The sequence below is a fragment of the Lissotriton vulgaris genome, chromosome 6 (assembly GCF_964263255.1).
Source record: "Lissotriton vulgaris chromosome 6, aLisVul1.2, whole genome shotgun sequence".
Lineage (NCBI taxonomy): Eukaryota > Metazoa > Chordata > Amphibia > Caudata > Salamandridae > Lissotriton > Lissotriton vulgaris.
The window spans coordinates 942,632,558-942,656,906 of NC_141694.1; the positions used below are offsets into that span (position 1 = coordinate 942,632,558).

At 44.9% G+C, this 24,349-nt stretch overlaps 1 protein-coding gene across 2 annotated transcripts in view; it reads left to right on the forward strand.

The window, feature by feature from the left end:
* Positions 1–24,349, forward strand: part of LOC147708237 (uncharacterized) — a 787,595-nt gene that overhangs the window by 81,565 nt on the left and 681,681 nt on the right. For both annotated transcript variants that reach the window (XM_086926981.1, XM_086926982.1), the window contains exon 4: positions 4,374–4,488. In XM_086926981.1, coding sequence (XP_086783107.1) covers positions 4,374–4,488 — 115 coding nt within the window. The remainder of the gene's footprint in view (positions 1–4,373; positions 4,489–24,349) is intronic.

Here is a 24,349-nt window from a genome sequence, read left to right on the forward strand (position 1 = left end):
ATTCACTACAGGTAGTCCACTGGTCGGGCAAATAGCAGAAAACCTTTCATTTTACATAGCAGACGACTAAAGCATATAGATCTGATGCTATATAGGCAGCACCTTGAAGAAAAGTGATGTTTTTCTGTTTCTGAGTTACTGGCTAATAGTGCATAATCTCCACTGCTTAACTGCTGTTCAGATTAATAGGAGAGAATCTTCACCATTTTCCTAGTGTCTGTCTCAACAGCAGTTACGAAATGTAAGGCTTCTATATTTCTCTTGCCACTGGCCAATCAGCTTTTTAGCTGGGCACTGTATCACTGCCAGTCCATTAGTACATAATCTCTGCCATTAGCTGACTTCTGTATAAATAGTCATATTTCCTATTATCAGCATCACGGTGGGCAAATCTTGCATAATCTCTGCTATTTATCCCATGACTATGTGAATAATGAAGTTTCGACCAAATAGAGCATAATTGCATAATATCTTCTATGTGGCCTACAGCCTGGTAAATAGTGTAATTCCTATGGTATTTGCTTGTCTGTCTGCCAAGTAGTGCATAATCACAGCTATTCAGCAAGTAGTTGGGTAAATAGTGAAGTCTTATTTTGCTATTTGTATGGCCAGCTGCCATACTGTGCCCAATCAGGCACAGTTAAATGGAGAAAGATCTTTGCATAACCGCCAACCAAACACAGCATAATCTCTGCTAGTTAGCCAGCAGCCACGTAAACTGTGATGTTTCCTTGCTATTTGCAACGCCACCAGCCATACAATGCTGTATGGACGCCACTGGCCAAAGAGGGCATAATATCTGCTTTCTAGCCAGCAGCAGGGCAACTTTTGTATTTTATTTGCTATTTGCATGACCTTCAGCTAAATCAATCATAATATATGCTATATAACTATCAGCCAGGTAAATAGTGACATTTCTTTGCTATTTGTACTGCCGCCAGCCAAGCAGTGCATATTCTATGCTATTTAGCTAGCAGCCTGGAACATAATAAAAATGATTTCCTATTTATTTATCCACCGACCAAGCAGTGCATAATCTCTAATACTTAGCCAGCGTCTAGGTAAATAGTGAGTTTTTTTTATTTCCCAATCGCCATCCAACCCGTCCATGATCGCTGCTATTTCTAAAGCAGTCAGGCAAATAGCAAAGAAAAATTTCAATTTACCTGGCGGTGGGATAAATAGCTGCCACTAATATTTAATTGTATTTTAAATTTGATGTTCATTCCCATAGAAGAATTTACTTGTGAATCATTTACCATCCATGTCATCATGTAACTTTTATGTTTCTTTGGGGTACCTGTGTCAGAAGTGAGACCCAAATAACGTCTATGGACCAGTTGTCTGTACATGGTGTTTTCATGTGTTAGGATGGAAAAGTCACCTCCATTGTGACTGATGTGAACCCTTAACCAGGGTGCTCCAACTACATTGCTATCTGGATCACTGGCACTGATTTTGGTCATGGGTAAACACGGACCATGAGGTATGGCATGACCTATGCCTGTCTAATGGTAATGGGGTCTTGTTAGATTGGAAGGTGTTCGCCAAGCTCTACCATCATAATGGCAAAGGGCTACCGCCCTTACCAGGAGTTAAGTGACATTAACGCAATGGTGGCAGCATACTAGTGTTGTGTTTACTAATCATTGTTAATGTAAACAGACCTATTTACCTCTGTCACAAGAGTAGGACCTGCTGGCCCACTCATGTAAACGTTTGCTGCTGTGTACTTAACTCATCCTTGGCGTAAATAGTGATTGTGCGTAACGCTGGACTGTGCGTAATTCCTGTATGTGTGGCTGTGATGTATGTGTAGCTGCGCTAGGTACACAACTTGCAAGCCCATGGGTTCCACTTTGGAAGCCCAGGGCCTGGAAATGCTAGTGGAGGTAAAGCCTGCAATCCTTAGAGAAGAGATGTGGATTGCTGACTTACTTGGGAGCTGTGTTGTTAAAACACACACTGGAGAAAGTAGAGAAGAGCATTTTCGGTGTACGTCCAAAGTCTCTTTGGTTACTAGTCCGTGGGAACTGGGCTCATTGTCAGGGAGATGTTGTGTTTGATAAGGTTTGCACAGTAGGACCAGGGGATCTTGAAAGAAGGGAAGGCTTAGGCCTTTGAAACTTTATGAGGCATATTTCACTGGAGGTTGACTGCCAGGTGTGGTCCTCAATTACTCTGTGGGCGTGTGTTGTGGATCAATCAAAAACTGACTGTAGCCATTCATGCCGCGGAAGATTGTTCCTTTGAAATAGGACAGGGCAGAGGAGAGCTTTGCTTCAAAGAAGTTGACACTCACAACAAGAATAATAAAAAACCAGGTGCTAAATTACATCTGTGACTGAATTTGGACTATAAAGGTGGGAGCATGAGTCCAACAAGTTGTTCGAAAGCACTGTTTTACAGACGTGTTCAACTGGAGGGAGGATCACCAAGACTTCGAATTGAAGGAAAGAGGGCTAGGGACCAAGGTCTGATAGTCTCATTGCTGGGTGAATGGCCATCTCCAAGGTGGTCAAGACCACTTGCCCTGAGCCTGGAGCACAAGCCTTCCTGTAAAGGCCAGCGGATCCTGTGAGGAGGAGAGCACCAGGATGGAACGAGGCCTAGTAGAATCCTGCAGAGTGGATCCTGGTAAGAGAAATGTGAGATGCCTGGTCCCCTTGGGACCATTGCAAGAGTGCAGACTGTCCACCCACTCTTTTGGAAGCTAGTGCCATTGCCCTTGTGAGATCTGAAATCGGCATTCTCCATGCGCCATAATGAAGTTAGGTCTTGTGTGTGCTGAAGTCAGAGACCCCCATGTGCCAGGAAAGGGGCCATGGTGAAGCTAGGGCAGTCATCAGTGTGCACTCACTGGTCCTCATTATTCGGAGACCAGAAAGAAGCACCCTGGTCCTGCTTTGCTTGCTGACTGCCATTGGGTCAGGGAAGACTGTGCAAAGCCGTCAGGGCTTCTGGAGAGTTGCACAAACTTCGCTCCAAGCACAGATAACATTGACTTTTTGCCACATGGGGACTAGTGTGAGCCACATCTAAAACTCGTCTCCATTATCAAATGGGGAATAACCAACCCCTCTAGAAGGTAAATTTGGACACAGAGATTCCACCCAGGATGACGATAGTGTGTCGACCATAAGAGACTGTGGGTATTATTTGGTGCGTTATTCCTTTGATTTGTGTATTTACAATAAAATACTCCTTTTTCATACAAGCGAGTATTCAACTGGAAAATCATCAAATTGCTGTCATGTTTTGTCATTTAAGTAATGCGCCTGCGTATGCCATACACTGACTTCCTCCTTGAACACACTTGGACTGCTCGACCTGCGCTACCTCTGAGAGTCAAGTGATTAAAAGGGGTTGTACATGACCAAGTTATTTACGCCCCATAGTAGGTCGTGCCGCGGGACAGCAGGAGTATAAGGCTACAACCCCCACGGTTGGACCCAGTGGCCACTACTTGCCCTGTGAACCCCTGAAAGCGGTTATATCACAGTAAGTTTAGACAGCTATTTAAAAAGGTTTTTTTTCTAAAAATGTATTTGGTTGGATAATCTTGGTTCCAGCAAACATAATAATGCTATTAAATTAACAATAAATGATAAATTCAAAGAACCTGTGTTTGACTGACAGTGAAGCAATAGCAAGAACTTATAAGAGGAAGGCCCATATTACAAAATGGGTGGTAGTTAGTGCTTGGAGCTCAACAAGCCATGCTTTTGTTGAGGTTCGATTGCTTATCCTCACATATGGTCAGTGGAGGCTGGCAAGGCTTTTGCTTGATCTCTTTTACAGCTAGCGGGTCACATTGTTTCCTTGTGTGGATCTCATTGGCCTTGGGGGCACCATCAGGTCAACACCTGCACAAAATAACACAAACTTTTTCAGATTGTGACAAGAGCAGATCTCTAAGTAAGCTTTCACTTTAGGTGAGTCCTGAAATACACCAACGGCCCTTGAGGGTGGGATGTGGCTAGAACATCTACATTCCACTAGGGTTAGAGGGTCCTGCCTGCCTGTTTCAACAGAAAGCTAGCAGGGCTACCCTCCTCTGGCAAAAGCATATGCAGAGAGCATTTCTTTTGTGTAGGTGGATCGCAAGTATATTTTTCTCTAATCTGTCTACACTTGATATAACTAGGTGTACAAGAGAATGTTTTCTTCACCAGATGGCAAGACTTTTAGACTTATTCTTTTCAGTGGTTGGCAAACTGACTGAAATTAATTCGCCTATACATTCTTTTATCGAGGCTCAGAGGCATCCGAATGGAAATGTAACCTTTTCTCCTGGAAGATATGACAATATTCTCTATTTATTTTGAACTGTTTATAATGTTTATTAAAATAGTTTTCTCTCTTTCATACAGGAGTTACAGTCTCAGGCTGACAGCCTCCAGCTGGAAAGGAAACGAACAGAAGCCAAATTAAATATGTTACAGACTACAAGGGATCAGATGAGGAAGCAGATCCATGAAACTGAGGGTAATTACTTTTTTCAGTTCACACCAATTAGATTATGTTGTCAACTCAGAAGACTTTTCTTTGTTATCATTCTTAAGTATCAGGAGTATTACATTGTCTGACCATTTAACCCTTGGAGGGGGACCACATACTATTACAAAAAGGGTTTAAAAAGTTCTAATCACACAGATTAAACTCTTGAACTTCCAGTTGTGTCATTATTTTCCAGGCTTCCCAAACTAGCACAATTTTCGTTTTTGCTCTACCAAATATCAGTGATAAGACAAGTCAAAATAAACAAGCTTATCATACTATATAGCATAAACAACATTTTCACAACATGACAATCTACTAAGTGCACAGCTACCTGCAACAATCTGTCATGAGATGTTACACCTGAATCAAGACATAAACAGATTCAACGTGAATGACCATGAATTATCAAGCAGTCAAAACATTTTAGCTGTAGTGATCCCAGCTAAATGTTTGAGTAAAGCCGAAATTTAAGGCTTTATCATTTAGACCATACATTTTTCACTCAAAGATGGAAGCTCTCAACAATCACTAGCAGCATTAGCCCTTTTAGAGGCCCATTGGTAAAGATATAGGTTTTTGGTCATTTATGTCTGAAAGCAGCCCGTCTCATAATATTAACCTGGTCCTGATGAGGTCATGGATGGTGAGGAGGAGGAAGATTCAACATGAGATTAGTTTTTGATTTGTGCCTATGGCTGCCTGTGGTGGGCACCGGTGCTCACTTTTGGGTACTGGAACCCATTCTTCATGATCAAACCTGGCCCCTAAAACCAAAGAGAAGGGCGCAAAAAGAGGAAAAGAGAAGAATGGAAGAGACTGGAGTGTGGCTTGGGCTACCACATGTTGGCCATCCAGTGCTTACTCTCCTGAGCCCTTATACCTACTCTCTGTCATGAAAGACAGAAAATGACAGGCTTAGTGTCATTTGTTTACTGGTGTGGGCTACTTGATTGCCGGAGAGCAGCTCAACTTGCAGTTTTGGCCTTATTATGTTCGTGGATGTGCTACAAATTGTTTATTGTTGTTCAGCTATTTAATGTTCATGAATTTCGTCGAATTTGTCTCCTCTTCATTCCCTTCTCGTCTGGATAAGTTTAGTCCAATACTAGATATGTCTTGCCAAGTGCTGTTTTTACTTGTCTATCTTGCTCTTATATGGGATCTGTCTATATTTTTTATTATGTTTTTCAGGGTTTGGGAGTTCCGCTTGGTCATATTTTATGGTGCCTCTCTACTCCTCATTCTCATTTTATTTTTTTCACTTAAGTATTACACATATAGTTGAAGTTCTTTCAAATTTGATCACGCTTTTCTCTTTTACCCATACGGAATTGTCTATTGTATTTTTCCCTTTTTTTTTTCTAGTTGCCTATTTCCAATTTTGTTATGATATTTTTCTTCTCTTGTTTTTTCTCATGTATAAAGAATCAAACTTCACTAGTTGCTGTATACCAACATTTGGTCTTGTGGTCAATGAATAGTCTTCGTATTGTCTCATGGAATGCCAAGGGCCTAAAGAGTCCAGCTTAAAGGCAAAGAATTCTTAATCATTAGTCTAAATTAAAATATGTTGTGACATTTTTAATGCTATCTCTAAACCCTCTAAGAAAAGGTTTCAGATCCTAATGTTTTTGCAATTTAATTTGACTATACGTTTTTTAAGAGTCTTGTACCTAAGTTTATAATGCGTTTGAAACATTTTCTTTCAGTTTTAGTTAAGTGTGGCTCCTTTTCAGAAGCAATGATATGTCTGATCGCTAAAAAAGACAAAGATCATTCTGAATGTAAAAATTATGGACCAATCTCTCTTATTAACACTGATTCAAAAGGCTTTGCTAAGATTCTTGCTCTCCATGTTAATGACTTGATTTCCCATCTGGTAGCTTTGAACAAACGGGTGTTGTTACGGATTGCAATATTACTGATAAATCTAAGACATTTCTTAAGGTTATTCATGGTGCGGCATGACACATTACCCAACAGACTACAGTTTCATTTGATATAGAAAAGACCTTTGCTTGAGTAAGTTGGCAAATTATATATAAGGCTCTAAAATGACATGGCTTTGGTCCTAAGTTCTTTCAGCTTACTAAGCTTTTATATGACACTCCTAAAACCTCTATTTTTGCAATGATTTGCAATCTCATTATGTTCACCTTACAAGAGGCATTTACAGGGTTCTCCTTTGTCTACAATAATTTTTTTTATATTATCATTGGAACCATTCCTGGAAACTACGTGCATATCTAAAAATGTTAACGGTTATAAATACAAAATGCGAAGATCATATTTAGCAGATGATATGTTATTATACATGTCTAACCCACAAATCTCGTATTTATCCTCTTATTCTTCAGTCTCAGGTTATAAATTGAATATTGATTATGCCACTTTATAATTTTGCATTCAAGATATGTTTAAATATTTTGGTTTCTTTTGGAACCCAACAAAAATCAAATGTTTAGGTGTTTTATATTGCAATACTGTTAAAGACACTGGACCAGATGAACAACCATTTCATTTTGTTGTTAGCACATTGCAATTTTTAGAGTTGTAATTAGAAACTCGCAAAATGACATGTATTAATGTATCTCAGACACATTTAACAATTCCTAATGGGATTGCGAATTAAGTTACTCGTTAATATTCATGAGGTGGGTCACAATTTGCGACTCATTGGGAGTGGCCTCTAATCAAAGGGATGGTGGCTTGCTGGGGTCTGCACCACCATGTCTGTGTTTGCTTTATAAATAAAGCTATTTTGTATTTGAAATGCAGCCTGTTTTCCTTAAGGGAAAATAGAATGCATTTAAAAAAGAAGAATGTAAAGTTTCCTTTCCATTTTTTAAGAGTAGGCAATGGTCTGTGGTATCAATGTTGCTACCCACATTCACAAAGAGGAAAGGTCCCTTTGGGACCCCTTCCTGTTTGCGAATGGGTTACGATTTCCTTCATGGAGTCGGTAAAATATTAATGTTTTGCGACCGTGTTCCGGTTGTAAAATATTCATACATGCCACTGCAACTCTCTATTAGGAAGGGAGAACCTTGAAACCTCACCCTCCTATTAGCAATTTTAAACCCTATTTTGCGAGTCAGTGATAAGTTAGTGACTCGCAAATTAGGGTTAGTACATTGCAAAAGCCATTTTAGCAGTCGCGAACGGCCCATTCTCCATTTGCAACCGCTAAAAACGGTTGTACATCTTGGCCCACTGCCCCTGTGACTTTGGAGGTGTTAAAGATTAAGATAACTTCCCTTTCTGAATTATGGTCACCTCTCTTTTAATCTTGATGGGGCAGACTAGATACAAATATAATGCTTATCTTACCAATTATCGCTGTTTATCTATCGATGCTTCCAGTTAAACTTCCACAAACATTTTCAAATTTATTGATATTGGTTTCTTTTGGAACCATACTAAAATCAAATGTTTAGGTGTTTGATGCTGCAGTACCATTAAATACACTGTCCTTGTGAATTTGGAAGAGTTAAAAATTAAGATAACTTCTCTTTCTGAATTATGGACCCCTCCCTTTTCATCTTGGTGGGGCAGACTTGAAACAAATAATATGTTGATGTTACCAGTTATCAATGTTTTTTTATCTATGTTTCCAGTTAAACTTCCGCAAACTTTTTCAAATCTATTGATAGTATTTTGTCTAAGTTCTTGTGAAACGAATGACCTGCTCACATTTCTCTATTCAAATTTTAAAACTGAAAAGCTAACAGTTGTGTTCCCAATTTCAATAAATATCATACAGCCTTTACCCTAAAATAGAAATGTACTTCTGTCTCAGATATCTGCTGTGCAAATAGCCCTGTTTGGTGTAAACGTTAGGCCCCATTAATTTCACCTTTTTCTTAAGGTACTTCCTCTTATTTCACAAAAACCCAAATTGCCTTCTACACCTTTACTAAATACTTTTGGTCTTATGGCCAGGTCCTTTTATCCTACATTCATTCATAATCACAACAAACAATAATATCTCCCATATGGTTTAACTAGCATCAAAATTGCTAATAAAGATTTAGAATGGCAAAGTTGGATGGATAAAGTTATTACAAATATGACTCAATTGAGCAATGAAAATTATTTTATGTGTTTTGAAGAGATATAAACAGAATGTGATGTTCCATACTCTTTTAGAACCAACTATGATTTGCTTATAAAAACTATCAGGCAGAATATTCTAGATCATTCCATGGTATACTGTGAAGACGTTTTGACTTCATCACAGTTGTACGGCTTTAACACAAAAGTTAAAGCACCTTACACATATAAAAAAAACTGACTTCAAAATTAAAACTAAAATAAAACTAATAGTGGGAAAAAAACGTAATATGACCTTTTCTACTTCCTTATTGAATAAAATGTGGTTTAAAATTCATACAACTTCTTGTTCTGTCAGTACCACCCAGACGCTATTCTTCTTTTGTAAGATATTATTGTTTACCTCATGTTCTTTATATAAATGAATGTTTGCAAGGATAGTAAACGTTGGTTCTGTAATGCTGATAAAGGTGATTTTTACATATGTTTTTTTAGAAACATTGTAAGAAATTGGGGTACTAGTTGAGAGGGGTGGAGACCTTATGCAAGCAACAACCGCAAACCATGCCAAAGTGAGCAACAGAAAGTCACTAAATTAACCTGTGTTTAGCCCTTTATTAGATTGGAAAAAAAAGCGATCAGGCAATGTGTAAAGTATTTATGCAGCACACAGTATTAAAGGGAAAACACAACAGAAGAAAATTCCCAAACCAATTTAGGTAAATAGATTACATTTTAATAAATAAAATGATAACGAGACAGCAAAAATCCAATCAATCAAATATTCTTTATTCTGCAATTTTAAATAACACCATAAAAGTACAATATAAAAACAACAAATACTGTTAAAGGACACATCAGAAGGGATACAGTACTATTAGTTACATAAATTATACATAAAACCAACTTATTCCCCTCCAGACTCCTATCCAAACTTTCTTAGTATTTGCTTAACAGATACTTCTAGTGTCTCTTAATTTAGCTGCAGCTCTTAAAAAGTTTATCACACCAAATAGAGTCAGGGGATCTCGGGCCATATGTAAAAATACAAGAGCTTCCTACGCGTGTCTAAGATTGGCCTTTTTGAATAAAAGTATTAAAAAGCGACGCCTGGGCATAAGATAAAATGGGCATATCAATACAAAATGAAGGGTATCCTGCGGAGATCTATGATCGCAGCCGCAGGGACCCTTTGACTCAACTGAGTTAGTTTAACCCACCGGCTCAGCTAAAAGGTGATGTAAAAAGTTGAGCCTAAATCCTGAGCATTATGTATAAGGGCGAGGTAGGGCTCCAAACCTCTGCAGGACCTTACTACGGCATGTGCCTGAACTGACTGTTTGTGTCTATGCTTTACTTCTCGTGCTCTGGCTTTATGTTTGAAAAGCATCTCCTTTACTCTGACCTGATTCGGTTTGGTATACGGGATGGTGTCAGAAAAATATCCTCACACCCAATGCTTTCCAACCCACCCTTCATATATTTGAGCCAAGGAATAGACAAGAATAATTGACTACCCAGGCAGTCAATTATTATCTGTTTTGTCAGACTGGCTTCTGGGTTGGCCCAAATCTTTAGCCAAGCAACGAGAGGCCTGCTCCCTACCCTGTCATCATGGTACTCACAACCTAATTCTTCGTGTAGAACCTGAGAGGGAACACACTGGGGTACTTTGAGGAGCCTCCTCAAGTGTTTATTTTCCTCCACTTGCAATTTAGGTACCACCACCATCCCCCATAGTTCTGCCCCATATGCCACTTTAGCATAACAGATGGAGTTGTATAAAGTCAGCATCTGCTCAGGAGACCATCGCCCCAATCTGCGACCAAAATTCATTATTGCTCCTGAACTTGTTACTAACGTATTACAACGATCCTCGATCAGTGAGTTAAAATTGAGTCCCCTATCAAATAAAATTCCCAGGTAGGAAAATGTCTTTACCTTCGCTAGACTCGCCGTACCTATTTTATAGTTAACATTTTTCCCCAAAATTTTGTGCCCCACCTCCATGGCATATGATTTAGACAGGTTAGCAGATAAACTGCTCATAAAGTCTACAAACCCGTCTATCAGCTGCTCCAGTCCAAGCGGTGTGCGAGCCAGCAAGACTGCATTGTCTGCGTAAAGCAAGACGGAATATGGTCTGCTTCCTATTCTGGGTGAGTCCACTTTTAATCTGGATAAAAACTGTTCTAAGCCATTAATGTATAGGGAAAACAAAAAGGGGGCCAAAATGCACCCTTGCCTGACCCCACTGGTGTACCTGAAGGGCTCGGTATTCTCTCCCTCCAGGTTATACCTCACTTTGGCAGATGTATTACAATGGAGGGCTCTCAGAATCCTAATAAGGCCAATATCTACCCCTAAGTTAAACATTATGGTCCACAGTTTCTCCTTATTCACACAATCAAAGGCTGCAGCCAGATCCATGAATGCTAAATAGACCTTTTCCTTACTGGCTACAGTATATTTAGTCACCAATAAGTATAAATGTAAACATTGGTCGGTCGTGGATCTGCTGGCCCGAAAGCCGTACTGGACATCAATGAGAATGTGATGTTCCTCTTCCCAACTCATCAGGCGATTCAAAATAACCCTACCCAGCACTTTAGCTGTTACATCTATCAATGAGATGGGGGGATAACACTGGGGTGAATCTCTACTCCCCTTTTTAGGTCGAGGACCTAAAGGCTGTGCTTACGCAGTCTTTGGTCGGAGATTTATTGTTTTTTAGACAGGGCTTGAACCCACCTCTCTCCTCCATCTCTCCTCCATTGGCTGGCTTCCTAAACGGAGGCCAGCCATTGGAGCAGAGGGGCATCACTCCAATCAAGCCCCGTCTCTTTCGGATTCGGGGGCGTGTTTTTGGCGTTCTTTCCACCTGTGACGTCATCTGTCACTCAGAACGCCAAAACACACCCCCGAATCCAAAATATGCGGAGCTTTGCGGCCGCCATTTTGGTTCCCCTGTTGAGGAGTACGCATCTCTGCTTTACTTCCCTCCCCAGCGAAGCAAAGGTCAGCGCTGTCTGACCCAAGCACCGTGACTGTCTCCCTGAGCCGAAGCTCACAACACAAAGCAAAGGACCCGTCCGGTCCGATCACCGCAATCTGCTGCCCCCGCGCTGTGGAAAGTAAAGAAAGGACGGACTTGATGCGGGGTCTCGCCTCCCGTGAAAAGCCCTGCTGTAAGCACCCCAAATCCGCTGCACCCCTCTCCAGGACAAAAAGACTCAGCCCTTGTGAGCCTGTGTCCCCCGGAGCACCGCCAACCTGACGAGGAGCGACCCCATGGCCTCCGTGTCACCCCGCCCGCCAGGACAGCACTGCAACGCTAGACAACAGCCTAGAGCCGCCCGCACCGAACCCGCCATAAAGGAAGAAGGTATTGTGCGCTGGGCCCCTGTTTGCAACGTCCGCCTGCTCATCGGAGGCTGGTTCGCCTCATAGTGTGCTTGGAACTTGTGCGCAGCGTACTATTGCTTCCCGTAGGCTGGTACGCCTCATAGTGTGCTTTGAACTGGTGCGCAACGTTCTGCTGCTTCCCGGAGCCGGGTACGCCTCGTACTGCTGAGCTCACAGTGTCCGCACCGAACGCCGGCTCACGCTAGATGCGTGAGGTTTAGTAGGGCACCTCCTGCCTCGAAGGAATTGGCGAGCTTCACATGAGCACCGTATTTACATTACACATTGAGGCACAGGACGATTAAGTGATTTGCCCTCTACCCCACTGCAGCCTCTCCACTCTGGTTAACGTTTTGGGTCTCAAAAACAAATTGCTGCTTTCGCCCTTTCTATTGCAATGGGCCCAGCTCGGCAAACCACGTGACCCATTATTTGCGTGCTCAGCTCATGATGCTCCTGGGCGTTGCTGCTGGAATCACCTCGGCCGGAGACGACTGCATGCTCCACCTCAACAGTAACTCCTAACCAGTACATGGAACGAACCTGTGACTGTGGCACTGTCCGAACCCAAGCTCTCGCTCTCGAGGTAACAGGGCCCTTTTGCGGGGGTGCTAACTGTAACTGAAAAAAACGCCTGTTGTGCCCTGCAGACAAAAGGCACCTGCGAGAAGAGCTGTGTTTTCCTTTCTACCTTCACCCCCCCTTTTTTTTTTTAAAACCTCGCATATGACCCTTATCGAAAATGCAATAACCGCCTTTCTATGCCAAAGCATTACTGCTGCGCTGTACACACCTCGTATGGAGCTCCCTCTTCTCTGCCACCCAACTCCGGTTCTGCTCGAGGCTGCCTGTCCCCCGGGGTCAAGGATGTGAAATGGCCCCGCCTCCCCCAGCTGGAGTAAAGTGGACCCCTCTCAACCCCAGTGGGTCCCAGTGCCACAGCTGCACAAGTAATGTTCTCATAAATGTAATATAATGTCCTCTGCCCACCTCGCCCCTATTCACCTTGCACCTAACCAGCTTTGCCGCACTTTCCTGATGGGTGGCTCTCTTCACAGCAGGTGTCTTGGCCGGGTGCCTGGTCATTCCCCGTGGCCCTCTGCCCTCGTGGTCTCTTTTTCCCCTCACTGAGTGACCCTCCCGCATCCTGGCCCCCGGCTCGGCCCCTGCCCCCTCCTTTCTCCTCACCACGACCCCACGCACAGGTCTCAGATCCTCCCTCGCACATCTGGGCTCCCGCCCAGCCTCAGGTTTCCAGAGCGCCAGCATCATCGCTATGCCAGCCCCTCCGGGGCTCCCAGACTCGCCCCTCCCATGTCTCTCCCACCACACTTGCTGCCTTTACCAATGTTTCAGCAGTCACCTTTGTTTGGGAACATTTTTGGATTTTGATTCTTTCGGTTTGGGCCTCCCATGTTCTATTTTATCTGTGGTATAAGTTTATGTTCATTTGTCCTGACCTTTGACCTATGTTTTTACCCTTTAGGCTCCGACCTTTGAATTTGACTTTTAACTTGTGCTTCTAACCAATCAATACCATTTGCTTTCTGTTTCTGTTCTCTGGTTCTGATTTGTGACAGGCGCCTGAGTTGTCCTAGTCGCGACAGCTCTGTGTGTGTGGGGGGCTCTGTGAGTGTGTGGGGCTCTGTGTGTGTTGGGCTCTGTGTGTGTGTGGGGCTCTGTGTGTGTCTGTGGGTCTCTGTGTGTGTGTGTGAGGCTCTGTGTGTGTGTGTGTGTGTGTGAGGCTCTGTGTGTGGGGCTCTGTGTGTGGGGCTCTGTGTGTGGGGCTCTGTGTGTGGGGCTCTGCATGTGGGGCTCTGCGTGTGGGGCTCTGCGTGTGTGTGTGTGGTGCTCTGTGTGCGTGTTTGGCTCTGTGTCTGCAAATACTCTCTACTACTCTCTAATGCTCACCTATTGCCATTGTAAATGACAATACCATTTATTTATGTTTAAAAGTTTAAAAAAAAGTCATGGGCAATGCCAAAAGCTCTACCTTTAATAATGCTGAGACCATTGCATTGTAAATGCTTGTTGAAAATGGGCACTATTATGGCCGTTGACCATGAGCGGGGTAACCCTGAGGATATGGCTGAATTTATCACCCTAGTTAGGACTGGGGCCCGCAGTTCCACTTTACTAAGAAAGAGGTCCAGTGAAATCCCATCCGGGCCTGGAGCCTTATTTTTAGGCAGGCCCTTGATACCTCCCACGATTTCCTCTAGTGTGAATTCGGGCACCTCTGCCCTCCACCCCCCCCCATTCTCCTCAAGCTCCTCGGTCTCTGTAGCACCCCTATTGTATAATCCTCTGTAGTGCTCCACCCACTGTTCAGGGAGCACGTTAGACGCTAGTTTGTCGCAGGGATTCCGTGCTCAGACAGAACTGTGCATAGAGGCTTGGAACCTCAGTGAATTAGGGTGTGCCAAAACTCACCTTAGTACCCAAAATCCCCTACCAGACTAGCAATCAGTGTCTCATTGGTCATCATAAACTCCCAATGCTTAGACAAACCAGAACATGGACTTAGTACACCTCAGATAACGTGGAACACATGAACACTCTTTCGTTATACAATCATTTCAATCCAGAACAAGGAGTAAAAGAGGACATGTGCATATTTAAAATGTTTATTCACTAATGCAGTGTTCTCAAACGCAGTATCTTAGCTAATACAAGCAAACATATTATAAGAAACTAAGTAATCAGCATAGTCACTAGTCCATAGAACACAAACGGTGAAAGCATGGTATTATGCTAAAATGAATAAGGTTTAACAAAACCTAATTCTCACCTTCCCTAGCTAGTATATTATATTATATCTAAGAAGGTCTCTTTGGGTTTTCGCAGAGCGGCCCCATACCTCAAGATCCTAGTGGTAAGGGATCACATCATCAGCAACCAGCTCTTCTGCATGCGAAGCACCATCAAGTGTGTTTGTATGCTCTTGTGCAAAGCAATATAAAACGCGCCTAAAGCCAGAACTTGGCTGCAGCTGCATGTATGTTATGTCTAGGAATGTGCGAAGATCAGTGCTCACAACAACCACTGTGTTGAGATATCCTTGAAGGTTTCAGTACTCTCTGTACAGACACAGCTCGCCAAGCAAGGCTGATATCAGTGTAACAACATATTATTCTCGTATGAATCAAAAACATTCTACTAGGCTCAAAGCTAAAGCAACAACTAGGTGTTGTGTGCAAAAGCAGCAGAAAGGTAAAATGGCGTTTAAACTCCTAAAAAGCTCATGACAACTTAACACAGCATACAGGCTATAGATATCTATATATCAAGTTGAGGGCTACTTCCATCTTGAAAACAGGGCCTGTTGACTATCATCCAGAAAGCTGAAAGATCTCTTCTTTCAGCCGCTCCTCAGAGATCTTCCCACGTTTGGGTTTAGAGTGCAATCTTCCGGCGCCTTACTGCCTGTTTATAGATTAGTCTACAGTGCCTAACCCTTTGATTGTCTCTAGGTTTATGTTTGAGAGCAATTCTTAAGTTATTTTGGGCTAAGGAACACCCTCTATCATACCATTTGAGCTCGGCCCACAACTTAACCCGCCCCTTCATGTGCAATAGGCAGTCTACTAGCCGCCCTATCTCTTCGAATGCCTCGACGAGCGGGGTCCCATTGACCTCTAAATTTAAACACGCCTCTATTTGCTGTTTCCCCTCTTCCAAATGTGATTTATAAAAACTCTCGCCATTGAGCTTGGACCATTTTAAGCGCCGCCCTTGATCCGTTGCCCTCACCCTAATATCTTCAGCCCCCCTCCAGGTTACCTTTCTAACATTTGACACTGCCACCGTCATTGTTAGTGGGTTATGATCACTGAATCCGCTACCATCAATAGTAAAACCCAGAATTCTCAGTTTTAGCAGATGGGATACAAGTATAAAATCAATATAAGAACTATGTCCTCCTCCTTTGAAGGTGGGGTAAACCTGCTTATTAGGTGTGATGGGTAAGAAGTCCATTGTGTGTTCCATATTGTAATTTTTCAGCACCCTACTTAGTTCCCTTCCTTCGACCGTGTGATCAAAATGGGCTCCCTCTTCTACATTACAGGATGCCCATGCAATCGTAAATGGTAATAGATTCGGACACAAGTGACAATTAAAATCCCCTGCTATTAGGATCAGTGGGGCAGTGGCACCCTTGCCCCGCTCTCTCTGTGACCCCAGTCTTTCCTCCTACTCTACATCCTCCCGCATTATAGAAATTAACTAGAATGAAGTTAAGATCCTTGCATTTGAGCTGTACAGCGATCATACAGTCCGAGTTCCAATTTAGATCCTTCCAGATCCCCTCCAGGGTCGGATGGACCCATATTATGAGACCGCCCTTTGCTCTCCCTGCCCTGGATCTACTTGCTGGGACACCAAAGGATTTGAACCCGACCAAATAGAAATTAGACAGTTACCAGGTTTCCTGAACACAAATTACGTTAAATCTATTAATATTTTCCAACCACTCAGTATTTAGGAATTTGGCTGATAAGCCGCCACGTTTCAAGACTCTAGTTCAAGGGTGCTCCAGTTACCACTGTTAAGGGGTCCTTCGGCCATAGGGAGCTCACTAGGTGTTTGAATAACTATTGGGCTGGCTTGGTGTGGATTGCATTCTGCAAGGTTACTCGTATTCGGATGTACCCCATTCAGGGACTCCTCTACTTGTATTCTTAGATGTGGCTCCCTTTCCTTGCCTGTTTTGTCCTTGGGTAGTCAATCTACTTCGCTAAGATGTCTGCCCCCCCATGGCGCATAATTATTAAACAACGGGAGAGCATACCTATCCCTCATTCGGGAAGCCTGACTCTCATGTGTATGTGCTCCCAGAGCGTCATTGCCCTAACCCTCACTCATCACTCTATGGTTCCTACCCCACCCTCTATGCTCTTCCCGGTACCCTCCCATGGGCCCATTTTATTCAGGCTTATAGAAGTAGCCTAAATTATATACCTGTAAATTTGAATGCATACATATCTGGGGGTCCTCCTGAGTAACATTCTGTGCTACTTTAGGATCTTTAAAATTCACAACAATACAGTCCCTCAATATATTCTTCTGCCTGTTTCCAACCCAACTCACTCTTCTTACAAAGAGGATCTTACAGTGGGCCTCTCAGGGCAAGGGTCTGCTCCGATTTAACCAATGTGTTGTCTTATTTTTAAGTTGGTCATATGATTCCTCAGCTTTCACTTCCAGCTCAGGGACCCCCATCAAGACCACAACATATGGTTCACAGTCTGGCGGTAGATCTAGATGGGACTGCGATTTCTTTGCAATGTTTCTTCCCTTCTCTTCGTTACATAATGCCCCCTGTGCCCTGTCTGGATCTCTTGTTTCCCCCCCTGGGTTGCCTCTCATTGGAGGTTGCGCTGGGCGATCCGTCCTAGGACTGGCGGTAGGATTTAGAGCAGTGGCACCCTCCCTTTCACCCTCCCTTTCTATATTCATCAAATGATTGCCTCTCTCTATCCTGTCCTCAATTCTGCCCAGGGTACACATTATTTCTCCCTCAGCCTTCCCATGTCTCTGTTCAATTGCTTTCAGTCTATTCCAAAAGGGCTCCAAATGAGTCATTATGAGGACCTCCATCTTCCTCCAGAATGATTCCTCAGACTAAAAGGGACCTGCTGCAACCACAGAGTCCGCACTCTTTAGGGCAGTTTTCACTGATTGGGCTCCTTGAGGCGTATTTGCAATTGCGGGGTCCTCGATAGAGCTCTCCTTCTTATTGCCTTGCGTGCAAATCTTAGCCTTATTCCCTTTCTGTTGCATTCCAGCACAGCCCTCTCCTTGCTTTCTTTTCGCAGTGGCCCCTCTCAAACGCTCAGCTAAGGAGCGGGGCTCCTCCGGGGCTGTTTCCCCCCTGCGACTGTCTTGTTAGGCAAATGCGGCCCTCGGCCCAGCGGTGTTAGAGGAACTGGAAGTGTCTCTGTACCTGTTGGCTCTTCAAGCGGGACAGCAACCTTATCGGGCTTGCCTTGTTTGTCTGGCGTGCTTGCATTCTGAATGGTCCCCAGGGATGATCTTTTTAGAAATACTGGATCCATCGAAAGGCGGCGTTCCGTTAATTCTGTTTCGTGTGCCAGGACTTAGGAGGCCCTTATGATAAATTGATCAAGAGTCCCTGCAACATGCCCTTCTGTTCCCTTGCACAGTGACATTTCTCAGGTAATACAGTTAGCCAAGCTTCAAATCGCAACTAGCATCAATGTTACCTTTTTTACTGTCTGTTGGTTTAGAGGGGGGGCCCAGCCCAGCCTCTACCGATCTCTAACGGGCTCAAACGGTCCCACCTTTGGCCCGGGCAAAAGGTCTGCGACCCTTTGAGCGCCGCCTGGCTCTTGGAAATGACGCCTCAGGCAAGCGCCCACCAGGGATGCTGGAACTTGCAGTTCCGGGACCGCCCGCGTTGCCACCAGCGGGACGGTCTCGGCAAAGAAAGCAGCAGGGCTGCTGCGGGCGTCTGGTTAAGGGCGTGGAGAGCGTGTCCGGTGGAAACCCCCCGTTAAGGCAGCAAGCTGGTAGGCAATCTAATCCCGTGCTGCGGGAGTCTCCGCAACCTTTTGAGCGCCACCTGGCGCTTGGAAATGGATAAGTGGAGATAGAACCCCACAGGGAGGGCTCCAATCAGCCTGTTGAGGAGGGGTATTTCACCCGTATTACCAACCACACACGTGTGCCACTCAGTCGCAGCATCCGCAGCTTAGCGTTTCCAAGTTTTTCCTTAAATGTTATTCAACCTGCCCCCGGCCGCCGTTTTAATCAAGCACTAACCTGAGTATTGCCTCCACACTCAGCTCAATCTCTAAGCCGTTTTTCAAATGAGCAGCTCCAAGTATTGGAAAGCAGAAAGGAGTTCCTTAGCTGTCTGCCGAGCAAAAACTCACCCTATGCCATGGACGTTGTAACTGTTGTAACTGTTACCAGCACCCGTTGAAGTATGTGGCAAGCGGATGTAACAGCGAAGTCAGTCTCGCTCGCACAAACAAATACCACCCGTACACAGCCTCGCTCCGCCGCGCTCAGCCTCGCTCTCTCCTCACGTCCTGCTGCCGAAGCCTGGACGCCGACGCTGCTCCACCGACGCTGCTCCTCCTTCCTTTCCAGTTTCTAGTCCGTCAGGGCTTGTCAACACTGCTGCACTAGGCCTGCCTGTTCTCTCGAACGACTTATCGGTCAACAGAGCTGCACTCGTGGCCTACGCCTTCCTAGCTCCAGGTGCCTGGGTCTGTAAGCACCTCTGAGTCGGATCGGGGGTTCGGCAGCCTCTGCCTGCAGCTCCTCCCGCCGCTCTCCAATCAGTTGAACTGTGATATGCGATTTTCAAGCATTTTGGAAAAAAAAGTATCTAAAATCACAAAGTGCCACTTGCAGTCATCTGATCTTGCCAGACTGGGGAAAAGTCACAAGTTCAGGCCAACCGTGTTGGAGCACGGATTGGATACAAAGACAAGGTTGGTTGCTCTGAAATTTTACTTCCGCAAGTGCTTCACTAAGAGTACTGGCCTCATTGGGACAGGCCACAAGGAGAGAGCTTTTGGTCTGAAGAGCAGGTTGGGTGTTGCGAACGGTCTTTTCTGTACTGTGAAGATTTGGTCATTACTAGAGCTTTGCACTAGTGGTCGTTACAGGCTGTGGTTCTGTAGCCTGAAGTGCAGGTCTTGCGTAGCCTGTCGTCATGGATGGTCATTGTTGGCACGAAGAGCAGGTCCCACCAGAGCGCAGGTTTCACTGGAGCTCCGTGTTGGCTTTCATCATGGGTGGCAACATTTCGGCACACACAGGCCCGTTTGTGGTTGCAAGGAGCCCAAACTTCAGATATTCACATTTCTTCTTGGAGGAGCTTCCATTGATGCCATCCATGCGTCCAGGACCTAAGGGCACCATCTTGGTGAAAAAGATTTACTCCAGCAGGGCCAAAAGGCAGGTTCAGTTGCGGATGATCAGCTGAGCAGTTGCAGGAAGGCATCTGAAGCTTGTTGTGTCCCTGTAGCTCCTGCAGTATGTGAGTTGACTAACCCTTGGAGTCACTCGAGTTTATTTTATTTTATTTAGTGTGTCTTGTATAGAGCACGGCTACCCCAACGGGGTGTCCCGGCGCTCGTTGTGTGGAAGTATGCTGATTTTTTTTTTGGGCTCTTGATGGAATTTAGCAGAATAAAAATGATTTCAGGGCTTTTCGGAATGGAAGTTCTTCTTGGATCAGTCGAATAGAATGAGGGAGTTTGTTCCAGAGGGTGGTAGCACATACTTGAAACGTTCTGCCTCCGGAACATACTTTTTTAAATTTAGGGATGACGAGAAATTTTTTGGAACTGGAGCGGAGGAGTCTGGTGTTACTGTAGGGGCGAAGGCAGGAGGAAAGGTATGCAGAACCCTTGCCCCTGACGGCTCGATGGGTCAAAGTTAAGGCCTTGAATTCTGCTCTTTGTTGAATCGGAAGCCAGTGAAGACGTCGTCTATGAGGGGAAATGTGCTCACGCAAGGAGATGCCGCAGACCAACTGCCGAAGCCTGGACGCCGACGCTGCTCCACCGACGCTGCTCCTCCTCCCTCTCCAGTTTCTAGTCCGTCAGGGCTTGTCAACACTGCTGCACTAGGCCTGCCTGTTCTCTCGAACGACTTATCTGTCAACAGAGCTGCACTCGCGGCCTACGCCTTCCTAGCTCCAGGTGCCTGGGTCCGTAAACACCTCTGAGTCGGATCGGGGGTTCGGCAGCCTCTGCCTGCAGCTCCTCTGGCCGCTCTCCAATCAGTTGAACTGTGATATGCGATTTTCAAGCATTTTGGTAAAAGTAGTATCTAAAATCACAAAGTGCCACTTGCAGTCATCTGATCTTGCCAGACTGGGGAAAAGTCACAAGTTCAGGCCAACCGTGTTGGAGCACGGATTGGATACAAAGACAAGGTTGGTTGCTCTGAAATTTTACTTCCGCAAGTGCTTCACTAAGAGTACTGGCCTCATTGGGACAGGCCACAAGGAGAAAGCTTTTGGTCTGAAGAGCTGGTTGGGTGTTGCGAACGGTCTTTTCTGTACTGTGAAGATTTGGTCATTACTAGAGCTTTGCACTAGTGGTCGTTACAGGCTGTGGTTCTTTAGCCTGAAGTGCAGGTCTTGCGTAGCCTGTCGTCATGGATGGTCATTGTTGGCACGAAGAGCAGGTCCCACCAGAGCGCAGGTTTCACTGGAGCTCCGTGTTGGCTTTCATCATGGGTGGCAACATTTCGGCACACACAGGCCCGTTTGTGGTTGCAAGGAGCCCAAACTTCAGATATTCACATTTCTTCTTGGAGGAGCTTCCATTGATGCCATCCATGCGTCCAGGACCTAAGGGCACCTTCTCGGTGAAAAAGATTTACTTCAGCAGGGCCAAAAGGCAGGTTCAGTTGCGGATGATCAGCTGAGCAGTTGCAGGAAGGCATCTGAAGCTTGTTGTGTCCCTGTAGCTCTTGCAGTATGTGAGTTGACTAACCCTTGCAGTCACTCGAGTTTATTTTATTTTATTTAGTGTGTCTTGTATAGCGCACGGCTACCCCAACGGGGTGTCCCGGCGCTCGTTGTGTGGAAGTATGCTGATTTTTTTTGGGCTCTTGATGGAATTTAGCAGAATAAAAATGATTTCAGGGCTTTTCGGAATGGAAGTTCTTCTTGGATGAGTCGAATGGAATGAGGGAGTTTGTTCCAGAGGGTGGTAGCACATACTTGAAACGTTCTGCCTCCGGAACGTACTTTTTAAAATTTAGGGATGACGAGAAATTTTTTGGAACTGGAGCGGAGGAGTCTGGTGTTACTGTAGGGGCGAAGGCAGGAGCATGGGCGTCCGCAGACATTTTTCCAGGGGGGGGCAACATTTTTACTTCATCACCATACTCCGACATGATTGAGCACAAGTATTAAATAAACAAATAAAAAAATCTAATAAGACAAAGAGCTTAAATAAACAAAGAAACCCATGGAGTGGAAGAAAAATCATGTGAGGTTTCACAGCAGATTACCTGGCAACCACAATGAAACAGAGGAAAAAACAAACAAGCATTGGCATAGCCAATGGGTCTCGCCTTTGGGACCTTATAAGTGTTTAGCCATGCAACAGTTGAAGTTGTTGCACCAAGGAGATTGTGCTGGATAACTAAACACTTATAAGGTCCCAAAGGGGAGACCTATTGGCTATGTCAATGCTGTTTTTTTTTTTTAAATGACAAGCAGCGCTATATGGCTCCGGCTGCCACTTAGTCCACCACATCCCACGTAGATGCTGGAGCCATCTTTGAATGGTTTTAAAGCCAATTCAAAAGCTGTCACCAGTGTATGTTAATCCATATCTCAACTGTGAGACTGCTCTCCTGCTTCCTAATTCTATTAAATACAAATGATGTAAAAAGAACATCCCTTTCTGAGCTGCACGGCTCATCCTACCCACGTTTCATGCGCAGATTTTAAATACTGATGGTTTGGGCTTCCCGGAATTCAACTGGTTGAGAGGTAGACAGATGTAGAGAGGTAGAGAGAGGTAGAGAGAGAGAGGTGTAGAGAGGTAGAGAGACAGGGGTAGAGAGAAGTAGAGAGAGAGAGAGAGAAAGAGATAGAGAGAGGAGAGAGGTAGAAAGAGGTAGAGGTAGGGAGAGAGAGAGAGGTAGAGGTGTAATGGTAGAGAGAGAGGTATAGAGATAGAGGGAGAGGTCGAGAAAGAGAGAGAAAGAGAGGGAGAGGGAGAGCGGTAGAGAGAGAGGTAGAGGGAGAGAGAGAGTGGGAGAGGTAGAGAGGGTGAGAGTGGTAAAGAGATAAAGAGGTAGAGAGAAAGGTAGAGAGAGGGAGGTAGAGAGACAGAGGAAGAGGGAGAGGTAGAGAGAGGTAGCGAGGGGTAGAGAGGGGTAGAGTGAGAGGAAGAGAGAGAGGTAGAGAGAGAGGTAGAGGTAGGGAGAGAGAGAGAGGTAGAGAGAGAGGTAAAGAGAGAAAGAGGGGTAGAGAGAGAGAGAGAGGTAGAGAGAGAGGGAGAGAGAGCAGTAGAGAGAGAGAGAGAGGTAGAGAGAGACGTACAGGTAGAGCGAGAGAGAGAATGGTAGAGAGAGAGAGAGAGAGAGGTAGAGAGAGAGATAGAGTAATAGAGGTAGAGAGAGAGGTAGAGGTAGAGGTAGGGAGGGAGAGAGGTAGAGGTAGAGAGAGAGTGGTAGAGGGAGAGGTAGAGAGGGAGAGAGAGAGGTAGAGAGAGAGGTAGAGAGAAAGAGAGGTAGAGAGGGAGAGGGAGAGGAAGAGAGAGAGGTAAAGAGAGAAGTAGAGAGGGTAGAGAGGTAGAGAGAGGGTTAGAGAGAGCAGTAGAGAGAGGTAGAGAGAGAGAAGTAGAGAGAGAGAGATAGAGTGAGAGAGGTAGAGGTAGGGAGAGAGGTAGAGAGAGATGTAGAGAGGTAGAGGAAGAGAGGTAGAGAGAGAGAGAGGTAGAGGTAGAGAGAGAGCAGAAGAGAGAGAGAGAGAGAGAGAGAGAGAGAGAGAAAGAGAGAGAGAGAGAGAGTGGTAGAGAGAGAGAGAGAGAGAGAGAGAGAGAGAGGTAAAGAGAGATAGGTAGAGAGAAGTAGAGAGAGAGAAGTAGAGGTAGGGAGAGAGAGGTAGAGGTAGGGAGAGAGAGAGGTAGGGAGAGAGAGGTAGAGAGAGCGAGGTAGATCGAGAGGTAGAGAGAGAGAGGTAGAGGTAAAGAGGTAGAGAGAGAGGTTGAGAGAGAGGTAGAGAGAGAGGTAGAGGGAGAGAGAGGTAGAGAGAGAGAGGTAGAGGTAGAGAGAGAGGTAGAGAGGTAGTGGTAGAGAGGTAGAGAGAGAGAGAGAGAGAGAGAGAGATGTGGAGAGAGAGAGGTAGAGAGAGATAGGTAGAGAGAAGTAGAGAGAGAGAAGTAGAGGTAGGGAGAGAGAGGTAGAGGTAGGGAGAGAGAGAGGTAGGGAGAGAGAGGTAGAGAGAGCGAGGTAGATCGAGAGGTAGAGAGAGAGAGGTAGAGGTAGAGAGGTAGAGAGAGAGGTTGAGAGAGAGGTAGAGAGAGAGGTAGAGGGAGAGAGAGGTAGAGAGAGAGAGGTAGAGGTAGAGAGAGAGGTAGAGAGAGAGGTAGAGAGAGAGGTAGAGGTAGAGAGGTAGTGGTAGAGAGGTAGAGAGAGAGAGAGAGAGAGATGTGGAGAGAGAGAGGTAGAGAGAGAGAGAGAGAGAGAGAGAGAGAGAGAGAGAGAGAGAGAGAGGGAGAGAGGTGTAGAGAGAGGAGTAGAGAGAAGTGTAGAGAGGTAGGTAGAGGTAGAGGTAAAGAGAGACATAGAGAGAGAGAGAGACATAGAGAGAGAGAGGTAGAGAGAGGTAGAGAGAGAGAGGTAGAGAGGTAGAGAGAGAGGTAGAGAGAGAGGTAGA